General features: G+C 42.5%; 1 protein-coding gene across 2 annotated transcripts in view; it reads right to left on the minus strand.

Moving 5' to 3' along the window:
* TAOK1 (TAO kinase 1) overlaps window positions 1-27,192 on the minus strand; it is a 613,695-nt gene that overhangs the window by 163,996 nt on the left and 422,507 nt on the right. For both annotated transcript variants that reach the window (XM_053706161.1, XM_053706162.1), the window contains exon 12: window positions 6,605-6,772. In XM_053706161.1, coding sequence (XP_053562136.1) covers window positions 6,605-6,772 — 168 coding nt within the window. The remainder of the gene's footprint in view (window positions 1-6,604; window positions 6,773-27,192) is intronic.

Consider the following 27,192-nt stretch of genomic DNA (forward strand, 5'->3'; position numbering starts at 1 on the left):
GTTAAAGAAAGAAATTCATCAAACCTGATTAAAAAACCAGGGCGGGCCGTGGACCGGACACACCGTTGGAGAAAGTAATTTATCAGGTAAGCATAAATTCTGTTTTCTCCAACATTGGTGTGTCCGGTCCACGGCGTCATCCTTACTTGTGGGAACCAATACCAAAGCTTTAGGACACGGATGAAGGGAGGGAGCCAATCAGGTTACCTAAACGGAAGGCACCACGGCTTGCAAAACCTTTCTCCCAAAAATAGCCTCCGAAGAAGCAAAAGTATCAAATTTGTAGAATTTGGCAAAAGTGTGCAGGGAAGACCAAGTCGCTGCCTTACATATCTGATCAACAGAAGCCTCATTCTTAAAGGCCCATGTGGAAGCCACAGCCCTAGTAGAGTGAGCTGTGATGCGTTCAGGAGGCTGCCGTCCGGCAGTCTCATAAGCCAATCGGATGATGCTTTTCAGCCAAAAGGAAAGAGAGGTAGCAGTAGCTTTTTGACCTCTCCTTTTGCTAGAATAAACGACAAACAGAGAAGACGTTTGTCTGAAATCCTTTGTTGCTTCTAAATAGAACTTCAAAGCACGAACTACATCTAAATTGTGTAACAAACGTTCCTTCTTTGAAACTGGATTCGGACACAAAGAAGGCACAACTATTTCCTGGTTAATATTCTTGTTAGAAACAACCTTTGGAAGGAAACCAGGTTTAGTACGCAAAACAACCTTATCTGAATGGAACACCAGATAGGGCGGATTACACTGCAGAGCAGATAACTCAGAAACTCTTCTAGCAGAAGAAATAGCAACCAAAAACAGAACTTTCCAAGATAACATCTTGATATCTATGGAATGTAGAGGTTCAAACGGAACCCCTTGAAGAACTGAAAGAACTAAATTCAGACTCCAGGGAGGAGTCAAAGGTCTGTAAACAGGCTTGATCCTGACCAAAGCCTGAACAAAAGCTTGAACATCTGGCACAGCTGCCAGTCGTTTGTGTAACAAGACAGATAAAGCAGAAATCTGTCCCTTTAGAGAACTCGCTGATAATCCCTTATCCAAACCTTCTTGGAGAAAGGAAAGGATCCTAGGAATTTTGATCTTACTCCATGAGAATCCCTTGGATTCACACCAACAGATATATCTTTTCCATATTTTATGGTAAATTTTTCTAGTTACAGGTTTTCTGGCTTGTATCAGAGTATCTATCACAGAATCCGAAAAACCACGCTTAGATAAAATCAAGCGTTCAATTTCCAAGCCGTCAGCTGGAGAGAAACTAGATTTGGATGTTCGAATGGACCCTGTACTAGAAGATCCTGTCTCAAAGGTAGCTTCCATGGTGGAGCCGATGACATATTCACCAGGTCTGCATACCAAGTCCTGCGTGGCCACGCAGGAGCTATCAAGATCACAGAGGCCCTCTCCTGTTTGATCCTGGCTACCAGCCTGGGAATGAGAGGAAACGGTGGAAACACATAAGCTAGGTTGAAGGCCCAAGGCGCTACTAATGCATCCACTAGAGTCGCCTTGGGATCCCAGGATCTGGACCCGTAGCAAGGAACCTTGAAGTTCTGACGAGACGCCATCAGATCCATGTCTGGAATGCCCCATAATTGAGTCAACTGGGCAACTGGAATGTCTGACGACTCATATAATCCGCCTCCCAGTTTTCCACTCCTGGGTTGTGGATCGCAGATAGGTGGCAGGAGTGATCCTCCGCCCATTTTATGATTTTGGTCACTTCTCTCATCGCCAGGGAACTCCTTGTTCCCCCCTGATGGTTGATGTAAGCAACAGTCGTCATGTTGTCTGATTGGAATCTTATGAATCTGGCCTTTGCTAGTTGAGGCCAAGCCCTGAGAGTATTGAATATCGCTCTCAGTTCCAGAATGTTTATCGGGAGAAGAGACTCTTCCCGAGACCATAGACCCTGAGCTTTCAGGGAGTCCCAGACCGCACCCCAGCCCACTAGACTGGCGTCGGTCGTGACGATGACCCACTCTGGTCTGCGGAAGCTCATTCCCTGGGACAGGTGATCCTGGGTTAGCCACCAACGGAGTGAGTCTCTGGTCTTCTGATCTACTTGAATTACTGAAGACAAGTCTGTATAGTCCCCATTCCACTGTTTCAGCATGCACAGTTGTAATGGTCTTAGATGAATTCGCGCAAAAGGAACTATGTCCATTGCTGCAACCATCAACCCTACTACTTCCATGCACTGAGCTATGGAAGGTCGTGGAACAGAGTGAAGAACTTGACAAGCGTTTAGAAGTTTTGACTTTCTGGCATCTGTCAGGAAAATCTTCATTTCTAAAGAATCTATTATTGTCCCTAAGAAAGGAACTCTTGTCGACGGAGACAGGGAACTCTTTTCTATGTTCACCTTCCACCCGTGAGATCTGAGAAAGGCCAGAACGATGTCTGTGTGAGCCTTTGCCTTTGTGAGAGACGACGCTTGTATCAGAATGTCGTCCAAGTAAGGTGCCACTGCAATGCCCCTTGGTCTTAGAACCGCTAGAAGGGACCCGAGTACCTTTGTGAAAATCCTTGGAGCAGTGGCTAGCCCGAATGGGAGAGCCACAAACTGGTAATGTTTGTCCAGAAAGGCGAACCTTAGGAACTGATGATGATCTTTGTGGATAGGAATATGTAGATACGCATCCTTTAAATCCACGGTAGTCATAAATTGACCCTCCTGGATTGTAGGTAAAATTGTTCGAATGGTTTCCATTTTAAACGATGGAACTCTGAGAAATTTGTTTAGAATTTTTAAATCCAGAATTGGTCTGAAAGTTCCCTCTTTTTTGGGAACTACAAACAGATTTGAGTAAAACCCCTGACCTTGTTCCACAGTTGGAACTGGGTGTATCACTCCCATCTTTAACAGGTCTTCTACACAATGTAAGAATGCCTGTCTCTTTATTTGGTTTAAAGATAAGCGAGACATGTGGAACCTTCCCCTTGGGGTAGTTCCTTGAATTCTAGAAGATAACCCTGAGAAACTATTTCTAGTGCCCAGGGATCCTAAACATCTCTTGCCCAAGCCTGAGCAAAGAGAGAGAGTCTGCCCCCTACTAGATCCAGTCCCGGATCGGGGGCTACCCCTTCATGCTGTTTTGGTAGCAGCAGCAGGCTTCTTGGCCTGTTTACCCTTGTTCCAGCCTTGCATCGGTTTCCAAGCTGGTTTGGTTTGCGAAGCATTACCCTCTTGTCTAGAGGCTGCAGAGTTGGAGGCCGGTCCGTTCCTGAAATTGCGAAAGGAACGAAAATTAGACTTATTCTTGGCCTTGAAAGGCCTATCTTGTGGGAGGGCGTGGCCCTTACCCCCAGTGATGTCTGAGATAATCTCCTTCAATTCTGGCCCAAAAAGGGTTTTACCCTTGAAAGGGATATTAAGCAATTTTGTCTTGGAAGATACATCCGCTGACCAAGACTTTAGCCAGAGCGCTCTGCGTGCCACAATTGCAAACCCTGAATTTTTCGCCGCTAATCTTGCTAACTGCAAAGCGGCATCTAAAATAAAGGAATTAGCTAACTTAAGTGGGTGAATTCTGTCCATAACCTCCTCATACGGAGTCTCTCTACTGAGCGACTTTTCTAGTTCCTCGAATCAGAACCATGCTGCTGTAGTGACAGGAATAATGCACGAAATAGGTTGCAGGAGGTAACCTTGCTGTACAAAAATCTTTTTAAGCAAACCCTCCAATTTTTTATCCATAGGATCTTTGAAAGCACAATTATCCTCGATAGGAATAGTAGTGCGCTTAGCTAGTGTAGAAACTGCCCCCTCGACCTTAGGGACTGTCTGCCATAAGTCCTTTCTGGGGTTGACCATAGGAAATAATTTCTTAAATATAGGAGGGGAGACAAAAGGTATGCTGGGCTTCTCCCACTCCTTATTCACTATGTCCGCCACCCGCTTGGGTATAGGAAAAGCGTTGGGGTGCACCGGAACCTCTAGGAACTTGTCCATCTTGCACAATTTTTCTGGAATGACCAGGTTGTCACAATCATCCAGAGTAGATAGCACCTCCTTAAGCAGTGCACGGAGATGCTCCAATTTAAATTTAAATGTCACAACATCAGGTTCTGCCTGTTGAGAAATTCTACCTGAATCAGAAATTTCCCCATCTGACAAAACCTCCCTCATGGCCACTTCAGATTGGTGTGAGGGTATGACAGAGTAATTATCATCAGCGCCCTCCTGCTCTACAGTGTTTAAAACAGAGCAATCGCGTTTTCTCTGAAATGCAGGCATTTTGGATAAAATATTTGCTATGGAGTTATCCATTACTGCCGTCAATTGTTGCATAGTAACAAGCATTGGCGCGCTACAAGTACTAGGGGTCTCCTGCGTGGGCAAAACTGGTGTAGACACAGAAGGAGATGATGTAGAACTATGTCTACTCCCTTCATCTGATGAATCATCTTGGGCAACTTTACTATCTGTGGCAGTACTGTCCTTACTTTGTTTGGACGCTATGGCACAATTATCACACAATTTTGAAGGGGGAGACACATTGGCTTCCATACATACAGAACATAGTTTATCTGAAGGCACAGACATGTTAAACAGGCTTAAACTTGTCAATAAAGTACAAAAACCGTTTTAAAATAAAACCGTTACTGTCTCTTTAAATTTTAAACAGGGCACACTTTTTTACTGAATATGTGAAAAACTATGAAGGAATTGTTCAATTTTAACCAAATTTTCACCACAGTGTCTTAAAGCATTCAAAGCATTGCTCTAGCCCATAAAAGTGTCTACCAGTTTTATAGCCCATATTAAGCCCTTTATTCTGTTTGAGACTAAGAAAATGGCTTACCGGTCCCCATGAGGGGAAAAATGACAGCCTTCCAGCATTACACAGTCTTGTTAGAAATATGGCTAGTCATACCTTAAGCAGAGAAGTCTGCTAACTGTTTCCCCCAACTGAAGTTATCTCATCTCAACAGTCCTATGTGGAAACAGCAAACGATTTTAGTTACTGCTGCTAAAATCATACTCCTCTCACAAACAGAACTCTTCATCCTTTTCTGTTTCAGAGTAAATAGTACATACCAGCACTATTTTAAAATAACAAACTCTTGATAGTAGAATAAAAAACTACAACAAAACACCACATACTCTTCACCATCTCCGTGGAGATGCTGCTCGTTCAGCGGCAAAGAGAATGACTGGGGTGGGCGGAACCTAGGAGGGACTATATGGACAGCTTTTGCTGTGCTCTTTGCCATTTCCTGTTGGGGAAGAGAATATTCCCACAAGTTATGGATGACGCCGTGGACCGGACACACCAATGTTGGAGAAAATAGGTATTGGATAGTTTTATAAGTAACTTATATGCAAATATCATAACAAAAAATTAAATAAAAAAATAAAAAATAAAATTCATGGTGTCTATTGCATCTTAAGATAATCAGGATGATATGTATTCCATTAAAGTGATGGTAAATTCAAAAAGCCTGCATTTCATCAATTGATGTACTGTGCGCTCCAGCAGCATTTAATGCTGTTGTCCAATTAGATTTGTGGCATTTTGGCATGTTTGCATTCAGAAAAAAACAAACAGTTCTTTTAAGCATGCGTTCGCTAAATCATGGATCTGCTCAGATTTTCAGCAACGCATGCGCATTTTCGATTTTTCTTAAGAAATCAATGCCCACAGCCCATTAGAAATTGAGCTCCGATCGCAATTATAACAGTATCCAATTACCATTGAGCATATGTGAGTCATAGCAAGCATGTCAGCAGAGCAGGTGAGACTGCTCTCTAACGTGCTGGACACAAACCAGGAACAAGGGGGGCGGGGTGAACTGATGCCGCTATACGATAGAAAGAATCATATAATATAAATACCTAAGTGACTTTTTAAAAAATAAAGTTAGCGACTCTTCTAGTTATTAGCTTTATTATTAGAATCAGGCTTCTAAAACTATGTAAATTACCATCACTTTAATTAAAGGGACATAAAACACAAATTTTTTTATGATGCAGAAAGAGCATGCAGTTTTAAACGACTATTCAAATTACTTCTGTAATCAAATTTGCTTCATTCTCTTGGTAGACTTTGCTGAAGGAGCTGCAATGAACTGCTGGGAGCTAGCTGAAAATAGCAGGTAAGCCAATGACAAGAAACATATACTTTATATACAGCCACCAATCAGCAGCTACCTCCCAGTAGTGCACTGCTGTTCCTGAGCCTACCTAGGTATGCTTTAAACAAAGAATACCAAGAGAATGAAGCATATTTGTTGACAGGAGTACATTAGAAAGTTGTTTAAAACTGCTTACACTGTTTGACTAATGAAAGCATATTGTCCTTTTAAAACAATCTATAAAAGATTATCATAGTATAACAAAGCATTTATCCATTAATACTGTCCAATTAAGGGAAAGTACTATAACGTTGAAATCAATATGATTTAACCTTGAAGCTTCATTTTTTAAAGAGACTCAATATAAATCCAACAAATGGTCAACCCAATGTAAACTTTGAATAAAAAGAGATTAGTCAAAGTTAATAAATGCTGCACAAACTTTTTTCTTGGCTTAAAAGAATGCAAATACATTATTTAGATTCAGAACATGGAGTCGTCTACCACTTACCTCTTCCTCCTCTTGTGTTTCCACAGCAGGACCATTGTGAGCTTCTTGAAAAAGCAGCTTCTTCATTTTACGGTATTGCAGATTATCCAGCTCTCTGACTGCATCTTTTGTCCTTTGTATCAGGTCAATTAACACTGTTTCAGGTCTTTCACGCATAACAAACATGTGCTGTAACAAATGCATAACAATTATAAGTAACACACGAATACCAGGAAAGCAAAGGCCGGTTTCTGTTGAGTTAAAGTGAAGGTCAACTTTACACAACTTCCCCACGCCATTGAATAGACATTGAAATGAGGGTGGGTTTAATTCATCAAATATGTTATGTTATATTTCATTATTTAATTTTTTTACCTTTTGAGCGCTCCGACGATAAGCGCAGCATTCCCGCCTGGCATTTTATAAAAATGATTGACAGATGACGATTCTTAAAAGAATGAATCCTTGTTTGCCCCCCGGGTGTTCAGCTCCTTTGCATAAACGTCACGGTCCGGGGGGAAAAAGGATTCGTTCTAAAAATATTCATCTGTCAATCAATTTGACAAAATCCCGGGCGAAAATACTGAAAAAACAAATTTGATGAATTAAACCCACCCTCATTTTGCAAAGTCTATCCAATGCCGTGGGGCAGTTGCGTGAAGTTGACCTTCACTTTAAATACCATTTTGTAAAATAACAGCCTTAAACATTAACAAGTATATATTTTAAATAAAACATAGCAGTGGGAGCCTCAAAACCCAAATATTTTCTTTCATAATTCAAATAGAGCACAACTCTTTAATTTAAACCTATTTTCAAATTTGCTTCATTCTATTGGTATTGTTAGTTGAAGGAGCAGCTACGGAATACTGGGAGCTAGTTGAACACATCTGGTAAACCAATAAAAAGGCATATATGTACACACACCAATCAGTAGCTAGCTCAAAGTAATGTATTGCTGCTCCTGAGCCAACCTAGGTATTCTCTTCAACTAAATATACCAATAGAATGAAACAAATTAGATTATAGAAGGAAATTGGAAAGTTGTTTAAAAAAAAAAAACAATAATAAAAAAATAAAAAAATGCATGTTCTCTTCTGAAGTCACTATACACTCCAAAACAAAGCAATTTCACTTAGTGATGACATATAAAAACATAATTTATGCTTATCTGATAACATATTTTTTTCCGGAATGATGATAGTCTATAGGACTCCATAACATGTGGGATATATTTCACACCACTAGAAGAAGGCCAAGAACCCACACAAGAGCTTGAATTATGTTTTCTTTGTATAATGATTATGGTCTATTGGGCTCCATAACATGCAGGATTAATAACCAAGCAGAAAGATCATGTTACGGAAAGGGTGGGACAATTTTCAGGCAGTTCCTATTTATCAGACACTGCAGCTTGAAGGACTTTCCTGCCAAAAACGGCTTGTGAAGAAGCAAAAAACATCCAAGTGGTAACATTTTGAAAAGGTATACAGAGAAGAGCATAATGCAGCCTTGCAATATGCTCCAAAGATACATCATCTTCGAAAACCCAGGAAGTCGTAACAGCTCTTGTAGAATGAGATGTGATATGTTTAGGAGGCAACTTTATTGCCACCATGTATGCTTTGTGAATTACCTGTTTGAGCCAAGAGGCCAACACTACAGTAGTAGCCTTCTGCCCCTTACAAGTACCAGAGTAATGAACAAACAAGCTGGAGGATTGTCTGAATTCTTTAGTAGCTTGAAGACAGAACTTCAATGCTCTAACTACATCAAGATTATGTAAATGTCGTTCCTTAGAATTTGCAGGATCTGGACACAAAGGAGGAACAACAATCTCCTGATTGATATTTTCTGGAGAAACTACCGTAAGAAGAAAAATCATATTTGGTATGAAACATAGCTTTATCTTTGTGAAAAACTAAAAATGGAGAATCACAGGACAAAGCTGCTAACTCAGAAACTCTTCTAGCTGAGGAAATTGTTAACAAGAAAAACCTTTCCAGGATAAGAGTTTGATATCAATGGAATGTATCGGTTCAAAGGGAGGACCTTGCAGAACAGAAAGAACTCGTTCCGCTAGGTTCTCTGCCATGTTTCACGGCATGAGAATGAGGCTCCCATTGGAGCCTATGGAAGCGCGCTCTCATGAGCACAAAACTTCCCTGCAATGTGAAAGCAAGGTCGCGTTCGTATTGCGCTCAACTTATAATACCAGTGCACACTTGCGTGAGCTGGTATTACTGAGTGCTTTTGAAAGTGCAATTCTGCTCTCCACTCGTATTCTAGCCTATAATGTCTACATAGACAAAGTTCTGCATATGTAAAAAGCATTATGTGCGCTGCTGCACATGAAGTAAACAATGTATTTAGATTTGCATATAATAGTGTACACAAAAGTACACGAAGTACATTACGGCAAAAAATATTCCAAAGAGCATAAAATGTACAACAGCATAGATAATGCAAACTGACATAAAAACACTGGCAAATTCCATGCCATCAAGTTTAGAGACTTGAGATCCAGATGGAAAAAACAGAATTTATGCTTACCTGATAAATTTCTTTCTCTTGCGATGTATCGAGTCCACGGATTCATCAATACTTGTGGGATATTCTCCTTCCTAACAGGAAGTGGCAAAGAGAGCACCCAAAGCAGAGCTGTCTATATAGCTCCTCCCTAAAGTCCACACCCCCAGTCATTCGACCAAAGGCTAGGAAGAAAAAGGAGAAACTATAGGGGTGCAGAGGTGACTGAAGTTTTTTAAATAAAAATATACTACCTGTCTTAAACAGACAGGGCGGGCCGTGGACTCGATACATCGCAAGAGAAAGAAATTTATCAGGTAAGCATAAATTCTGTTTTCTCTTGCAAGATGTATCGAGTCCACGGATTCATCCATACTTGTGGGATACCAATACCAAAGCTTTAGGACACTGATGAAGGGAGGGACAAGACTGGTACCTTAAACGGAAGGCACCACTGCTTGTAGAACCTTTCTCCCAAAAATAGCCTCCGAAGAAGCAAAAGTATCGAATTTGTAAAATTTGGAAAAAGTATGAAGTGAAGACCAAGTCGCCGCCTTACAAATCTGTTCAACAGAAGCCTCATTTTTAAAAGCCCATGTGGAAGCCACTGCTCTAGTAGAATGAGCAGTAATCCTTTCAGGAGGCTGCTGTCCAGCAGTCTCATAAGCCAAACAGATGATGCTTTTCAGCCAAAAAGAAAGAGAGGTAGCCGTAGCCTTTTGGCCTCTCCGCTTACCAGAATAAACAACAAACAATAAAGATGTTTGACGGAAATCTTTGGTTGCTTGTAAGTAGAACTTTAAAGCACGAACCACATCAAGATTGTGCAACAGAAGCTCCTTCTTTGAAGAAGGATTAGGACACAGCGAAGGAACAACAATTTCCTGATTGATATTCCTATTAGAAACAACCTTAAGAAGGAATCCAGGTTTGGTACGCAAAACCACCTTATCTGCATGGAAAACAAGATAAGGTGAGTCACACTGTAAAGCAGATAACTAAGAAACTCTTCGAGCCGAAGAGATAGCTACTGAAAACAGAACTTTCCAAGATAGAAGCTTAATATCTATGGAATGCATAGGTTCAAACGGAACCCCTTGAAGAACTTTAAGAACTAAGTTTAAGCTCCATGGCGGAGCAACAAGTTTGAATACAGGCTTGATTCTGACTAAAGTCTGACTAAAAGCTTGAACGTCTGGGACATCTGCCAGACGCTTGTGTAAAAGAATAGACAAAGCAGAAATCTGTCCTTTTAAGGAGCTAGCTGATAATCCCTTCTCCAATCCTTCTTGGAGAAAAGACAATATTCTAGTAATCCTAATCTTACTCCATGAGTAACCCTTGGATTCACACCAATAAAGATATTTGCGCCAAATCTTATGATAGATTTTCCTGGTGACAGGCTTTCTAGCTTGAATCAGGGTATCAATGACGACTCAGAGAAACCACGCTTTGATAAAATCAGGCGTTCAATCTCCAAGCAGTCAGACGCAGAGAAATTAGATTTGGATGCTTGAATGGACCTTGGATTAGAAGGTCCTGCCTCATTGGCAGAGTCCACGGTGGAACAGATGACATGTCCACTAGGTTTGCATACCAAGTCCTGCGTGGCCACGCAGGTTCTATCAGAATTACCGAAGCTCTCTCCTGCTTGATTCTGGCAACCAGACGTGGGAGGAGAGGAAACGGTGGAAATACATAGGCCAGATTGAAGGACCAAGGCACTGCTAGAGCATCTATCAGTACCGCCTGGGGATCCCGGGACCTGGATCCGTAACAAGGAAGCTTGGCGTTCTGACGGGACGCCATCAGATCCAATTCTGGTGTGCCCCATAGCTGAGTCAGCTGGGCAAAAACTTCCGGATGGAGCTCCCACTCCCCCGGATGAAAAGTCTGACGACTTAGGATATCCGCCTCCCAGTTCTCTACCCCTGGGATATGGATTGCTGAAAGATGGCGAGTGAGTCTCCGCCCATTGGATTATTTTGGTTACTTCCATCATCGCTAGAGGACTCCGTGTTCCTCCTTGGTGATTGATGTAAGCTACAGTCATGATGTTGTCCGACTGAAATTTGATGAATTTAGCCGCAGCTAGCTCAGGCCATGCCTGAAGCGCATTGAATATCGCTCTCAGTTCTAGAATGTTTATCGGGAGGAGAGTTTCCTCCCGAGACCATAAGCCCTGTGCTTTCAGGGAGTTCCAGACAGCACCCCAGCCTAGCAGGATGGCATCTGTCGTTACAATGATCCACTCTGGCCTGCGGAAACACATTCCCTGAGCCAGGTGGTCCTGAGACAACCACCAGAGAAGAGAAACTCTGGTCTCCTGATCCAGATGTATTTGCGGAGATAAATCTGCATAATCCCCATTCCACAGTTTGAGCATGCACAGTTGCAGTGGTCTGAGGTGTAGGCGGGCAAAAGGAACTATGTCCATTGCCGATACCATGAGTCCGATTACCTCCATACATTGAGCCACTGATGGCCGAGGAATGGAATGAAGAGCTCGGCAAGTGGTTAAGAGTTTTGATTTTCTGACCTCCGTCAGAAATATTTTCATTTCTACTGAGTCTATCAGAGTCCCTAGGAAGGAAACTCTTGTGAGAGGGAAGAAAGAACTCTTTTTTATGTTCACCTTCCACCCGTGAGATCTCAGAAAAGCCAACGCGATGTCCGCGTGAAACTTGGTAAACTGGAAAGTCGACGCCTGAATTAAGATGTCGTCTAGATAAGGCGCCACTGCTATGCCCCGCTGTCTTAAAACCGCCACAAGGGACCCTAGCACCTTTGTGAAAATCCTGGGAGCCGTGGCCAACCCGAAGGGAAGGGCCACAAACTGGTAATGCCTGTCCAGAAAGGCGAATCTGAGGAATTGATGATGATCTCTGTGAATAGGGATGTGTAGATACGCATCCTTTAAGTCCACGGTAGTCATATATTGACCTTCCTGGATCAGAGGTAGAATAGTCCAAATAGTCTCCATCTTGAATGATGGTACTCTGAGGAATTTGTTTAGAATCTTGAGATCAAAGATTGGTCCTAAAGTTCCCTCTTTTTTTGGAACCACAAACAGGTTTGAGTAAAAACCTAGCCCTTGTTCCGCTTTTGGAACTGGGCGGATCACTCCCATGGTATGTAGGTCTTCTACACAACGTAAGAACGCCTCTCTCTTTGTCTGGTTTGCAGACAATTGAGAAACGTGAAATCTCCCCCTTGGGGGGGGGGGGGGGGTCTTTGAAGTCCAGAAGATATCCCTGGGACACAATTTCTTTTTTTTTTTTTTTAATTCTTTTTATTAATACTGAGGATACAACAAAATGTTACATAATCCACAAATACATCCATTTGTCTTACAGTAAAGAGACAAATACATGTTTCAGGTCATCTTGATATTTACAAAAAAGAAGAAAATAGAGAAAAGGAGCATATAATATATCATCTGAGCCTGTACATTAAGACGTTTACACATTAGAGATGCATTGTCGATCTGTTAGGTAGAATCCTAAATGTATATCATTAAACTAGCAGGTTGCACGTATCCCTCAGTAAATTTAGTAATTTAATATAGTCAAAATCCTAAACCTTAACCTCTAACTTAGAACAACTTAGCTATACTAAGGACGAGAAGTCCCATCCCAATGGCCTCTGGTATGTCCCATTGTTGAGGGAGGCACATGAGCAATCACATCTGCGGGGGTGTAGAGAGGGGAGGGGAGAGAGGAGAGAAAAAAATAAATAAATAAAGGGGTGAGGGGTAGGGGGAGAGGAAAAGAGAGGATCAGAATAAGGATTCAATGAGAATTGTCTCCGCGTCTCCAGTTCTGTTCTGGGGAGATCTCTCCGCTATCACCGCTGTCCATTCACCCCTAAGTGTCGCCTCTAGCATTATCTCATGATGTGCGAATGGTTTGAGAATTTGGCTCTGCTGTCCAGAGGGCAGCTTTTCCAAAAAGCATGTCCATTTCTTTAAAAAGGGTAGAAGTCTATGTCTGGTGTCCCAACATACATCCTGTCTCTCAATGAATAGGTGCTTAAATAGTGTTTTCTTAAATTGCGTTATAGTGGGGGCGCGATTAGACCACCACAAAGTCAGTATGCAGTGTCTTGCTAGTAGTGTACAAAGTGTTAACAGAGGCTGTGTTCTGTTAGGTACAGTAGGCCATGTAAAATACCTAAGTTGGTTTTAAGCCAATATTGTAGACGACCCCAAAATCGCTTGATCAAAGGGCAATAAAAAAAGTAATGTGCTAGGGAGGGATCGGGAATCTGACATTTCACAAATTTGTTGGGGAATTCAGGGTTCCATCTAGCCCTTCTACTAGGGGTGATGTAATCTCTATTGATTATTCTAATCTGTGCTTCCCTCAACGCCAGTGCCAAAGTCGCCGATTTGGCCTTTGTGAGACTGGTTTGGATATCCTGGATGGAAATCTCATGTATGGTGTCTGAGATCAGTCTCTCCAGTATCTCTCCCTGAGCTTTGGTGGTGTGTTGTCGGAGTATTTCTTGATAAATCCCTGACATGGAAAAACTCCCCATCCTAAAAGCAAGCTGGGGAATTGTGCTGGGACACAATTTCCAACGCCCAGGGATCGTGAACATCTCTTGCCCAAGCCTGAGCGAAGAGAGAGAGAGTCTGCCCCCTACTAGATCCGGTCCCAGATCGGGGGCTACCCCTTCATGCTGTCTTGGAGGCAGCAGCAGGCTTCTTGGCCTGTTTACTCTTGTTCCAAGCCTGGTTAGGTCTCCAGACTGACTTGGATTGGGCAAAATTCCCCTCTTGCTTTGCCGCAGGGGAAGCTGAAGCGGGACCACCCTTGAAGTTCCGAAATGAACGAAAATTATTTTGTTTGGTCCTCATTTTATTTGTTTTATCCTGAGGGAGGGCATGGCCTTTTCCCTCCAGTGATGTCTGAAATAATCTCTTTCAGTTCAGGCCCGAATAGGGTCTTTCCTTTGAAAGGGATGTTCAAAAGTTTAGATTTTGATGACCAGGACTTAAGCCATAACGCCCTGCGTGCTAAAATGGCAAAACCTGAATTCTTCGCCGCTAATTTAGCCAGTTGGAAAGCGGCATCTGTAATGAAAGAATTAGCCAACTTAAGGGCCTTAATTCTATCCATAATATCCTCTAATGGAGTCTCCATCTGAAGAGCCTCTTCTAGAGCCTTGAACCAGAAAGCAGCTGCAGTAGTTACAGGAACAATGCACGCAATAGGTTGGAGAAGAAAACCTTGATGAACAAAAATTTTCTTTAGGAGACCCTCTAATGTTTTATCCATAAGATCTTTGAAAGCACAACTGTCTTCGATAGGTATAGTTGTACGCTTTGCGAGAGTAGAAACAGCTCCCTCCACCTTAGGAACCGTCTGCCATGAGTCCCGCATGGTGTCAGATATGGGAAACATTTTCTTAAAAACAGGAGGGGGGAGCGAATGGTATACCTGGTCTATCCCACTCCTTAGTAACAATATTCACAATCCTCTTAGGGACTGGAAAAACATGAGTGTAAACAGGAACCTCTAAGTATTTGTCCATTTTACACAATTTCTCTGGGACCACTATAGGGTCACAATCATCCAGAGTCGCTAATACCTCCCTGAGCAACAAGCGGAGGTGTTCAATCTTAAATTTAAAGGCCGTCATATCAGAATCTGTCTGAGGGAGCGTCTTTCCTGAATCAGAAATCTCTCCCTCAGATAGCAAATCCCTTACCCCTACTTCAGAACATTGTGAGGGTATATCGGATACGGCTACTCAGAAGGCTCAGCAGTTGTTCTTAACCCAGAGCTGTCACGCTTTCCTTGTAAACCAGGCAGTTTAGATAAAACCGCTGTGAGGGTTGTATTCATAACTGTGGCCATGTCTTGTAAAGTAAATGAAGTCGACGCACTAGAGGTACTTAGCGTCACTTGTGCGGGCGTTACTGGTTGTGACACTTGGGGAGAGCTAGATGGCAAACCTTCTGTCTGAGAATCATCTATTGCTATATTTTTAAGTGCTATAATATGCTCCTTATAATTTATAGACATATCAGTGCAAGTGGGACACATTCTAAGAGGGGGTTCCACAATGGCTTCTAAACACATTGAACAAGGATTTTCCTTGGTGTCAGACATGTTAAACAGGCTAGTAAAGAAACAAGCAAGCTTGGAAAACACTTTATTCAAAGTAAATAACACTTAGAAAAAAACGGTACTGTGCCTTTAAGTGTAAAAAAGCAGTAAACTTTACGAAATTTTTACAGTAGAATCATAAAGCCTTAGTAAGTTTGCACAGCCAGCCAAATAAACGATTAACCCCTTAATGTAAAAACCGGATTGACAAAACGTCAAAAACCGATAAAAAAACGTTCAGCACCTTGCCACAGCTCTGCTGTGGCGCCTACCTGCCCTTTAGGATAGATTTGTGGGGAAAAAACTTCTTTTGAGCCCTCAAACACAGCAGGACCCTCTAGAGAAGCAGCTGGATGTCTTCAGAGTAAAAGAAAACTGCGCAACTGAGGCAAGAAAATAGGCCCCTCCCACCTCACTCGATGTTAGTGGGGCCTAAAAGAAACACACCAAAGTGTTTCTAAACTAGCCATGTGGGTTAATAACCCTTAAATAAGCCACAATGACCCCTTAAAGTCCCTCAAAACGTTAAGTTTTCAATAGAAAAAAACTTTTTCCCATAAGTGCCACCAGTAACAAATGAGCCCTTTATGCAAGCTGGGATTCTCTATTAAGTGTCTGAATACAGCTTACGCTTCCCTCATGGGGATATTGTCAGCCTTTTCTAGAATTATCACAGTCTGTCTAGAAAAAACATTGACTGAACATACCTCAATACAGCTTAGCATGCAAACCATTCCCCCAACTGAAGTTTTCCTGTACTCCTCAGCCTCTGTGGGAACAGCAGTGGATCTTAGTTACAAAGTGCTAAGATCATCATCCTACTTGCAGAAATCTTCATCCCTTTTCTGCCAGAGAGTGAATAGTACACACCGGTACCATTTAAAATAACAAACTTTTGCTTGAGAAAATAAAAACTCACATTTTTGTCACCACACTCACTTTACCCTTCCTAGCAGTTAAGCAGGCAAAGAGAATGACTGGGGGTGGAGCTAAGGGAGGAGCTATATAGACAGCTCTGCTGTGGGTGCTCTCTTTGCCACTTCCTGTTAGGAAGGAGAATATCCCACAAGTATGGATGAATCCGTGGACTCAATACATCTTGCAAGAGAAAAGGAACTTGGGACAGAAGGTCTGACCGCAGAGGAAGAGATAAAGGAGAAACCAGATCCGCATATCAAATTACTGCAAGGCCAAGATTGGGCAATAAGGATTACAGACAACTTCTCTAGCCTTATCTTGGAAATTACTCTGGGAAGCAGAACCAGAGGCGGAAACAGATAAGCAGGCTAAAATGAACAAGGAACTACTAGAGCATGCACTAACTCTGCGTGAGGATCCCTGGACTTCGCAAAATACTTGGGAAGTTTGTTGTTCAAACAAGAGGCGATCAGATCTATTTCTGGGAGATCCTAAATATCCACACTCTGATTGAACACATCCTGATGATGAGACCAATCCCCTGGATGTAGAGATTGAGAAAGTCTGTCTTCCAATTGTTCCCTCCTAGGATATGAATTGAGACTAGACAAGAATTGGCTTATGCCAAGGAGAGAATCTGAGACACCTCTATCATCGCCAGTGAACTGTGAGTTCCCCCCTGATGGTTGATATAAGCTACTGCTGAGACATTGTCTGTCTGGAAACGGAGATGGGAATCCCAAACTCCATGTGCTGTCACAGACCCCCAAACAACTCCCTAACCTGAAAGACTTGCATCTGTAGTGATCCCAAACCAGGTAAGATGAGCAAAATATGAGCCCCCTGAATAATAAACGGATGATCCTTCCACCAAGTTAGAGACTGATTACTGGGATCCAAAAATATCTTATGAGACGGCTGAATATAATCCCTGCACCATTGACTCAGAATACAAAGCTAAAGAGGCCTTGTGAAGTCGAGCAAATGGAATTGCATTTAGTACTAGACCTAGTACTTCCACAGAGACACTGAAGGAAACGAGAGACGGAAGGTTTAGACAAGCTGACACCAATGTTAACCTTCTCTGCTCTGTTAGGGAAATACTCATGGATACAAAGTCTATTTGGAAACCCAAGAAAGTTAGCTTTGTCTAAGGAACCAAAGAACTCTTCGGAAAATTGATCCTCCAACCATGCTGTTGAAGAAACAACAAGGGTCGGTTGGTGTGAGAGACTGTTAAAGGAAAAGATGTCGCTTGAACCAAGATGTCGCCCAGGTATGGAAACACTGCAATAACTGTGAACTGATCACACACGAAAGGAGCACCCAGAACCTTTGTGAATATTATTGGAGATTTAGCCAGACCAAATGAAGAGCAACAAACTTAAAATGCCTGTCCAGAAAGGCAAACCTCATAAACTGGAAATGATCTTTGTGAATAGGAGCATGAAGGTAAGCATCCTTTAAATCTATTGTGGACGTAAACTGACCTAGCTGAACAAAAGGCAGCATAGTCCTGATAGTTTCCATTGTGAACGATGGAATCCTTACAAACCTGTTCAGAATTGGTCTGAAAATATCTTCCTTCATTGGAACAATGAAGAGATTTGAATAAAATCCTGCAAAGGAATTGGAACAATCACTCCCATATTTTCCAGATCTGAAGCAGACTGAAGAAAAGCTTGAGCTTTTACAGGATTCCTTGGAACATTGGAAAGAAAAAAAAAATTCCTCTGGAAGGCCTTGTTCTGAATACTGATCGAACTTGGCCAGTAGTCTTCTTATCCCAGCATCAAGCTGGAATTATAGGGAATATCCCAGAGCAGAAAAAGTTCGCAAAATGAGGTAAACAGTACTCACACTATGCAGGGTAGTCTTTAGCAGCAGCAGGTAGGAATCAGCGGTTAGGTAGTTCAAGGGTAAACCGCTTAAAGGACTGAAACAGACAGGATAGTCTCTGACGGCAATAGGTAGGGAATCCAGCGGTAAGGCAGTTCAAGGGTAAATCAATAGAATGGTCAGGCAAGCAAAGTTCACCAACAGAATGGCAATCCAATATTTTAGGGTTAAGGCAAGCAGAGTAGTCAAACAGGCAGAGTTCATCAACAGTTAAGCAATCCAGCAATACAGGGTTAAAGGCAAGCAGCGTAGTCAAACAGGCAGAGTTCATCAACAGTTAAGCAGTCTAGCAATTCAGGGGTTAAGGCAAGCAGCATAGTCAAACAGGCAGAGTTCATCAACAGTTAAGCAATTCAGGGGTTAAGGCAAGCAGAGTAGTCAAACAGGCAGAGTTCAGCAACAGTGAATCAATACAGCAATTTAGCATAAGAAATACAGCACCCAGGAGCACAAGAAGAAACACCTATACTTTGGCACAGATTAGAGAGACTGAGGCCTTTACATAGGGAAGACAGGGTGGGCGGTGATGATGTAATCACCGTGCTGCAGTTACACTGCCCTATCCCTAGCAACAGGAGGAGTGCCTGTATCCAAGGCAACAGCCACAGCAGAGAAGAAAGCAGCATGACAAAGCCTCCTTAATCTGCCCCCTACCAGAACTTCTGGATTGGGGGCTGCACCTTTATGCAGTTTTGGTAGTAGGGATAGATTTTTTACCCTGCTTTGACTGAACCAGAGGAATCTTGCTTTTGAGCTTGAAGTCAGTTTTCTGTTCCTTATTCTGATGAAAGGGACAAAAACAATTAGAAGCTTTGGATTTCCCTCTAGACTTTTTGTCTTGAGGAAGAAAAGCACCCTTTTTACCTCCAGTAACAGTGGAAATAATAGAATCTAAATCAGAACCAAATAACTTATTTCCCTGAAAAGAAAGAGACAATCTAGATTTAGACACCATATCAGCAGATCAGGATTTAAGTCACAAGGGCCTCCTGGCAAGAATTGCTAAAGACATTGTTTTGACATTAATCTTCATAATATCAAAACAGCATCACAAATTAAAGAATTGGCAATCTGAAGCAAACCCAATAGATTTGAGTTATCAGCATACTGCTCTGAAAGACTAGACAACCATTAAGTAGAAGCAGCAATAGAAATAGCTGGTCTGAGAATATAACCTGCATGTAAAAAGGCCCTTCTATAAAAATATTCAAACTTTCTAAAGTACTGTCTTCCAAAGGAATAGTAGTATGTTTAGCCAAAATCTAAATTAGCAGCAGTTAAAGGATATCATATTTTAAACCTTGCAGAAGGAGTAAAAGAAATACCAGACTTAGACCATTCCCTGGAGATCATTTCAGAGACAGCATCAGGCACAGGGGAAACCTCAAGGAGATTAACAGCAGTCTTAAAAACTAAATTTAAATGATTACAGGGCTTTTCACCCAAAACTTTAGGATCTTTAACCCCTAAAGTAATTAAGACATCTTTTAAAAGAGAATGAATATGTTTAACTTTTAACAAAAAAGAGGAAATATCAGGTTCAACATCAGATGAGGAATCCTCAACCCCAGTGGAAACTTTACCAATTGAAGACAAAACAGTATCCCTGGTGTCAGGGAACATAGAACTTAAAAGTGTCAATAAAGAGTATTTTGTCAAAGAAAATAATCGATTGCCCTGCAAAAGTGATAACCAGTCTAATGAACCCTCTTAAATAAGCCTCCAGTTCTATACTAAGTCTCAGAACATGGCTTACCCTTCCCACATGGGGAATCTTGTCAGTCTTCTAGCATTATCTTGTCTTGACTAGAAAAAAGATGACTGAAACCTACCTCAAAGCAGTTAAGCCTGCAAACTGTTCCCCCCAACTGAAGTTTTCTGGTACTCCTCAGTCCTGTTTGGGAAGAGCAGTGGATTTTAGTTACAACACGCTAAAATCATTTTCCTCTCAGCAGAATTCTTCATCACTTTCTGCCAGAGAGTAAATAGTACAAACCGGCACTATTTAAAAATAACAAACTTTTGATTGAAGATATAAAAACTACAAATCTAACACCACATTCACTTTACCCTCCCGTGGAGATGCTACTTGTTAGAGCGGCAAAGAGAATGACTGGGGGGCGGAGCCAGAGGGGAGCTATATGGACAGCTCTGCTGTGTGCTCTCTTTGCCACTTCCTGTAGGGAATGAGAATATCCCACAAGTAAGGATGAATACGTGGACTGGATACACCTTGCAAGAGAAACACCCTTAAAAAGCTCTTGAGGAATGAAATCCATTTACCCCCTCCTAAGCATCTTTTACAAAAAAAAAAAAACAGTCACAGGTACAATGTGCTCTAAGCCGAACAAAAAACAAAACCGAAGGAAAAAAATTAAATCCGAGCACGCACCAAAAAAACTGACAACTAAAAGGGGGATTATTATATTATTAACTGTGCGCTAACCCCAATTGCGTAAAACTATATGAAGAGTAAAAGGGACGTGCGGTAATCCAACAGGCGTAATTCGGTGCAGGAAAAACTATAGTAGACTAAAGTATATATTTTAACAACATATATAAGTTAACTATCAAAATTGCCCATAGCCTGATTAGATGAGAGTCATAAATGTTAATAAAAAGATACTTACCAATAGACACTCATCCACTTGCAATCAAGCAGAAGGCAGCCAAACCAGTATTGAAACATATCAGCAGAGGTTATGGAATAGGAGTATATTGTAGATCCATAAAGGGAGGCAAAAGACAACTCCTTGCAACCAAGGTAATGAGTAAGGCTACATGCTGAAACGCGTTTACCTGATATTTTCCAGCCCTTTTCACATTTTCCGTGTTTAAACTGGGGTGTTTATCCCCTCCACATTTTTTGTGATCACTGTATATTTGACTTCACTCATGTCGCGCTACGGAGCTAATTTGTAATAAACAGTTTTTACTTGCATACCACCCGGTCTATGCTCCTCTATCTCTGTTTTTGTTTATGCTTTAAAAGGCCTTCAGAGTGAGCACTGACCCGGGGTGGCTACCGTACAGCACACACAGCTCAGGTTTTTGCAACAGGAGGAGGATTGGAGATCGATGCAACCGCCAGTGAAGGCGGGCACAGGACTCAGCTGAAATATCCTGCAGGATAAAAAGGCACTACGTACGGAGGTGAAACGGCTGATTTACAGCCAGCCCATACATCTGCCTTAGACGATCCGGAGGTTGACAGGTATGAGTCCTGAGATATATTGTGCATAAGAGAGCCGCTATAGAACATTGTGTCAGAATTTCAGCTAGAGGAGCATAGCTCATCTCCGGTTTCATACCGCCATTGTTTCTGTGGGGAACGTTTGGAGGGTGCCCTCCTGATATTTGACTCTCCCTTGTGTATTTACCTTTTACCGGAGTAGTGAAGATTGGTCACACGGTGTATGTGGGGAGTTTATGCGATTACACTTCTCTATTTATCCCACACTATGTATTAAAAGGGGGATTATGCTTGCCAAAAACCTGAATCGCGCATAACTGTGCGCTAACCCGAATTGCGTAAAACTATATGAAGAGTAAAAGGGACGTGCGGTAATCCGACAGGCGTAATCCGGTGCAGGAAAAACTATAGTAGACTAAAGTATATATATTAACAACATATATAAGTAAACTATCAAAAGTGCCCATAGCCTGGCTAAATGTTAATAAAAAGATACTTACCAATAGACACTCATCCACTTGCAATCAAGCAGAAGGCAGCCAAACCAGCACTGAAACATATCAGCAGAGGTTATGGAATAGGAGTATATTGTAGATCCATAAAAGGAGGCAAAAGACAACTCCCTGCAACCAATTATAGAGGGTTTATGACATTTTTTCCATGAGGTGAAAAAAAGAATCATAAACTATACCCCAAATACATCCCTCTGACAAGACTGAAAACTCCTCTCTCTGAAGAATCACATGCACATCTTTATTCTTCAACCACCTCCAGCGGAGGCAAAGTAAAGACTGAGGTATGTGTGAGGTGGGAGGGGTTTTATAGAACTCTTGGGTTTGGGAATATTTGCCTCATCCTAGTGGTAGAGAAAAGTACTTCCCAAGAGTAAAGGATCATGGACTCTAACCACCTGTATGAAAGTAATAACATAAATTATGCTTACCTGATAATTTAATTTCCATCTGTATGGGAAGAGTCCACAGCTGCATTCCTTACTTGTGGGAAATACTGAACCTGGCCACCAGGAGGAGGCAAAGACACCCCAGCCAAAGGCTTAAATACCTCCACACTTCCTCATAACCACAGTCATTCTGCCGAGGGGACAAAGAACAGTAGGAGAAATAGGGTGAAAAAGGTACCATAAGAAAAAAAAATTAGGGCCGCCCATTGGAGAACACGGGCGGGAGCTGTGGACTCTTCCCATGCAGATGGAAATGATATGATCAGGAAATCATAATTTATGTTTTCCATCTTAATATGGCAAGAGTCCACAGCTGCATTCCTTACTTGTGGGAAACATATACCCAAGCTCTAGAGTACACAGAATGCTAACGGCAGGGAAAAAAGAGAGGCGGACCCTAATCTGAGGGCACCACAGCCTGCAAAACCTTTCTCCCGAAGGCTGCTTCAGCAGAAGAAAAACCATCGAACTTGTAAAAATGTTGGAAAAAGTATGTAAGGAGAACCAGATAGCCGCCTTACAAATCTGATCCATAGAGGCCTTATTTTTGAAGCACCAAGAGGAACCACTGCTCTCATAGAATGAGCCGTAATCCTTAGAGGAGGCTTATGTCCCACCATTTCTATGCTAAATGGATGACACTCCTCAGACAAAAAGATAAGGAAGTCTAAGAGGCCCTCCGACCCCTACGCTTCCCGGAAAAGAGAACAAATCGAGAAAAAGGTTTGTCTAAATTCCTTTGTGGCCTGAAGATAGAACTTCAAGGCACAAACTACATCCAGAATACGTTGTAAACGTTCCTTCGTTGAAGAAGGATTAGGACATAAGAAAGGAACCACAATCTTTTGATTGATGTTGCAAATTGACACAACCTTAGGAAGAAACCCAACTTGGTTCGAAAAACAGCCTTATCGGTATGAAAAGCCAGATAAGGAGGGATGCATTGCAAGGCAACAATCACAGATACTCTGTGTGCAGAAGCAATAGCCAGCAGAAAAAGAACCTTCCAAGACAACAATTTAATGTCCACTTTATGCATAGGCTCCAACGGAACCCGTTACAAAACCTTAAGGACAAGATTTAAACTCCAAGGAGGAGCCTTAGATCTAAACACAGGTCTAATCACAGCAGAGCCTTAAACACCTGGAAGCTCTGCAAACCTCTTGTGCAGTAACACAGACAGGGCCGAAAACTGTGCCGTCAGGGGACTTAGCAGAAAAGCCCTTCTCCAGTTCATCCTGGAGAACAGAATAAGTAGGTCCTCCACACCCTATGATAGATGTGACGAGCAACCAGCTTACGAGCTTGAATGAGAGTAAAAATAACTCTCTCAGAAAACCCTCTCTTGGCTAGGAATAAGCATTCAATCTCGACGCAGTCAGCCTCAGAGAATCTAGACATTGATGAACAAAGAGACCTTGGTCAGCATATCTCTGCGACAAGGTAATTTCCACGGAGGAGAAGATGACATCCCCACTAGATCAGCGAACCATATCCTTCGCGGCCAAGACGGAGCGGTTAGTATCACTGACGCCTGCTTGACTCGAGCCACTACACTAGGAAGTAGTCGGAAAGGATAAATCAGATTGAACCACCAAGGCACCGCTAATGCATCTGTTAGCTCCGCCTGAGGATCCCTGTACCTCGACGCCTATCTGGGTAGCTTGGTATTGAGATGTTATAAGATCTACCTCTTGCAAATCTCTGCAAACACTCGGGATGGAGAGACCATTCTCCCTGATTGAAGGATTGTCTGCAGAGAAAATTCGCTTCCCAGTTGTCCACACCCGGAATGTGGGTGGCTGACAGCAAACAAATGCGGGTCTCCCCCACACCAGAATCTGAGATACTTCCCTCAACACTAGGGAGCTTCTCGTTCCCCCGCCCCCGATGGTTGATGTAAGCCACCGAGGATATATTGCTTGATTGGAATCTGATTAACTGGAACGAACCCAGCAGAGGCCAAGCCTTCAGAGCATTGTATATTGCCCAAAGATCCAAAATGAGATCAAGAGGGAGCTTTACCTCTTGAGACCAGAGGCCCTGTGCTTTCCTGGCACCCCAAACAGATCCCCATCCAGACAGACTCGCAACCGTAGTCACAATCACCCAGGATGGTCTTGAGACAGACGTCCCTCAGGACAAGTGATCCGGACAAAACCACCAAGAGAACGATTCTCCCGATTGGTTATCCAGAGAAATCTGTTGAGACAGATCCAAATGATCGCCGTTCCACTAGTTCAGCATGCGCAGTTGCAACAGTCTGAGGTGAAACCTGGCAAAGGAAATGATGTCCAAGCCGGACACCATGAGACCAATCACCTCCATACACCGAGCCACAAATGGCCTTAAGGAGATCTGGAGGGCAAGATATGTTGAAGCTAGCTTGCAACATCTCTTGTCTGTTAGAAATATTCTCATGTCTATGGAGACTATTATAGCAACCAAGATACAAGAGAACTCTCTCTAGATTATCTGCCATCCATGGGATCGAAGAAGAAAGGAGATATTCTGATTGATCCATTCTTCCCTTCTAGGAACCACGAAAGCTTTGAATAGTATCCCAAACCTCTCACTACGATATGCACACCCCAGAAAGGCTTCCCTCCTTTCTGGTCAGGAAGACAGGAGGAATCTGCCCTTGGGTGGCTGAGACTTATAACCTATCTTGTAACCCCGAGCTATGACCTCAAGGACCCATGGATCCTGCACGTCCCTGAACCAAGTGACTGAAAAGAGCGACATAATGCCTCCTACACGATCCAGAAGAGTACCGCCCATTCATGCCGACGTCGACTCGGCGGGCTTCTTGCTCTGCTTGGATTTATTCCAGGACTAAGCCGGCTTCCAAGAGTTATTGGTTTGCTCCAGCTTAGTGGAGGACTGCTGACATGGGCTTTATCAGAACGAAAAGAACAAAAATCGTCCCTTAGATTAGTTCATATACTCTTGCGGTAGGAGGGCACCCTTGTCCCCTGAGACTGTGGGGATAATTGAGTCCAGGCCTGGACCAGACAAAATCATTCCCTTAAAGGGAGGGAAGGAGTCTAGACTTAGAAGTCATATCCACAGACCATGACTCCAGCCAGAGCCCGACGGGCCTGAACAGAAAAAGCTGAAGCCATAGCATTTAAGCGAATAAATTGCCTAATAGCAGCACAGATAATATAATTAACAACCCTGAAGGCTGTAAATCTTTTCTGAGTAACGTCGGTGGGACCCTCCACCCCGATCAATCCTATAAGGAGTTACGCCTGAAGGTAGTTTCTCCAGTAACTGCGGCAACAGCCGCCGCCAGTTGAAACAAATATCCCGTATGTTGAAACATCCTTCTTAAGAGAGTTTCCATCTTTTATCCATGGGCTCTTCAAAGGAAGAACTATCCTCAAGCGGGATAGTAGTACGTTTAGCAAGGGTGAAGATAACACCATCCCATTTAGGGACGGAACATTCATAATAATGTTCGCCATCTAACCGGAGCAGGGAAGGATAAGGTACCGCCCTGTCCTTAAACTATATCCAATTTAGGAATTAAAGGTTCATCAGGCATTTTGGCCTCTGGGACCTCTGAATTTGCCAAAAACTAAGCACAAATTCCTAAACTAAAGTCTGGTTCCTCCGCAGCCGGAGGTTTAGAGGCAGCAGACTCCGACCCAGAATGTTCATACTCTGAAGTCTCAGAAAGAACTTCATCCTCGGATAACCCTCAGTTAAATCCAATAAATTATCTGACGTACTCTGGGAAGGATTGCAATATGTAACCTTTCGCTTGCGCTTAGCAGGGCAAGGTAAAGCATTAAAGGCCGCAGACACCGCCGTCTGAACTACGCAGTAACGTCTGGTGAAAAAAGGCCTCCTCCAGATGGAGGATTAGCAATGCTACGGGAAAACTGCATGTGTAGAAATAAGAATGTAGGGTACGCATCTCACTGGATGACAACTCCTCAGACGTGGACGGCTCTGTGGTATCAAACATGTTTGATATTATCACATTATTAAGGCACATGGAACATAATTTAGAGGGCGGAACTAAGGCCTCCTGACCATATAAAACAGGAATTACTCATTAGGAATAGAGGGAGTGCCCTCTAAAGTAACAGAATCTTTCATCGCTAGTGCAATAACCGGAGAACTAGAAAAATAAAACATCTTATTTTATTAAAAAAAAATGGCACTCTTATACCCAAATGGCTGGGGCACTCACCACCTCCTATGACCCAGAAAGTACAGAGATTTATGACTCCTCTCTGATAGACACCCGGTCAGGAAAAAGGGAATGAATCACATGGTGCACAATGCAGGACCCGTCCCTGCTATGAGAAAGCACGCCAAGCTTGTAAGCTGCATGGCTCTCAAAGTGAAAGTGAAAACTGTATATTCCCTAACAGCCTATGAGCCCATAACATCTCACACATAAAAGCAGCATAAAATCAAATAAACATATAAGATTATTCCCCCTAAGGAGATATTAACCTTTAATTCTATACAGATAAAAGGAGTCACACTGTGACCCTGTCTTCTTGGGTTATCATATATGTATAAAATATTAAAATGATTTTACTAGAATCTACGCTGGGGAACAGGAACACGGCCCTTCAAGTGTGACAGGTAGTAGCATCGCTTCTGACATGGACTTGTGTGAAGAAAGCAGGCAGCGAAACTCGTCAACGCTGATTGCCTATGGAGCTGTTAATATGAGTCTGGATGGTTTTGCAGAAAGACTCTCCCTGCATCTCCGGACTCTAACTTTCATCCATGCTCTCCCTGAGAGGCTGACAGGACTACTTAAAACTCCAGTCCCATCTTGAAGAGTCTCCATAAGAGACTACTCCGAAATCTTCTAACACTTCTCTGCCAACCACCTGTGATGAAAGGCAAAGAATGACTGGGGTTATGAGGAAGTGGGGGAGGTATTTAAGCCTTTGGCTGGAGTGTCTTTGCCTCCTCCTGGTGGCCAGGTTCAGTATTTCCCACAAGTAAGAAATGCAGCTGT

This window comes from Bombina bombina, chromosome 3 (genome assembly GCF_027579735.1).
Source record: "Bombina bombina isolate aBomBom1 chromosome 3, aBomBom1.pri, whole genome shotgun sequence".
NCBI lineage: Eukaryota > Metazoa > Chordata > Amphibia > Anura > Bombinatoridae > Bombina > Bombina bombina.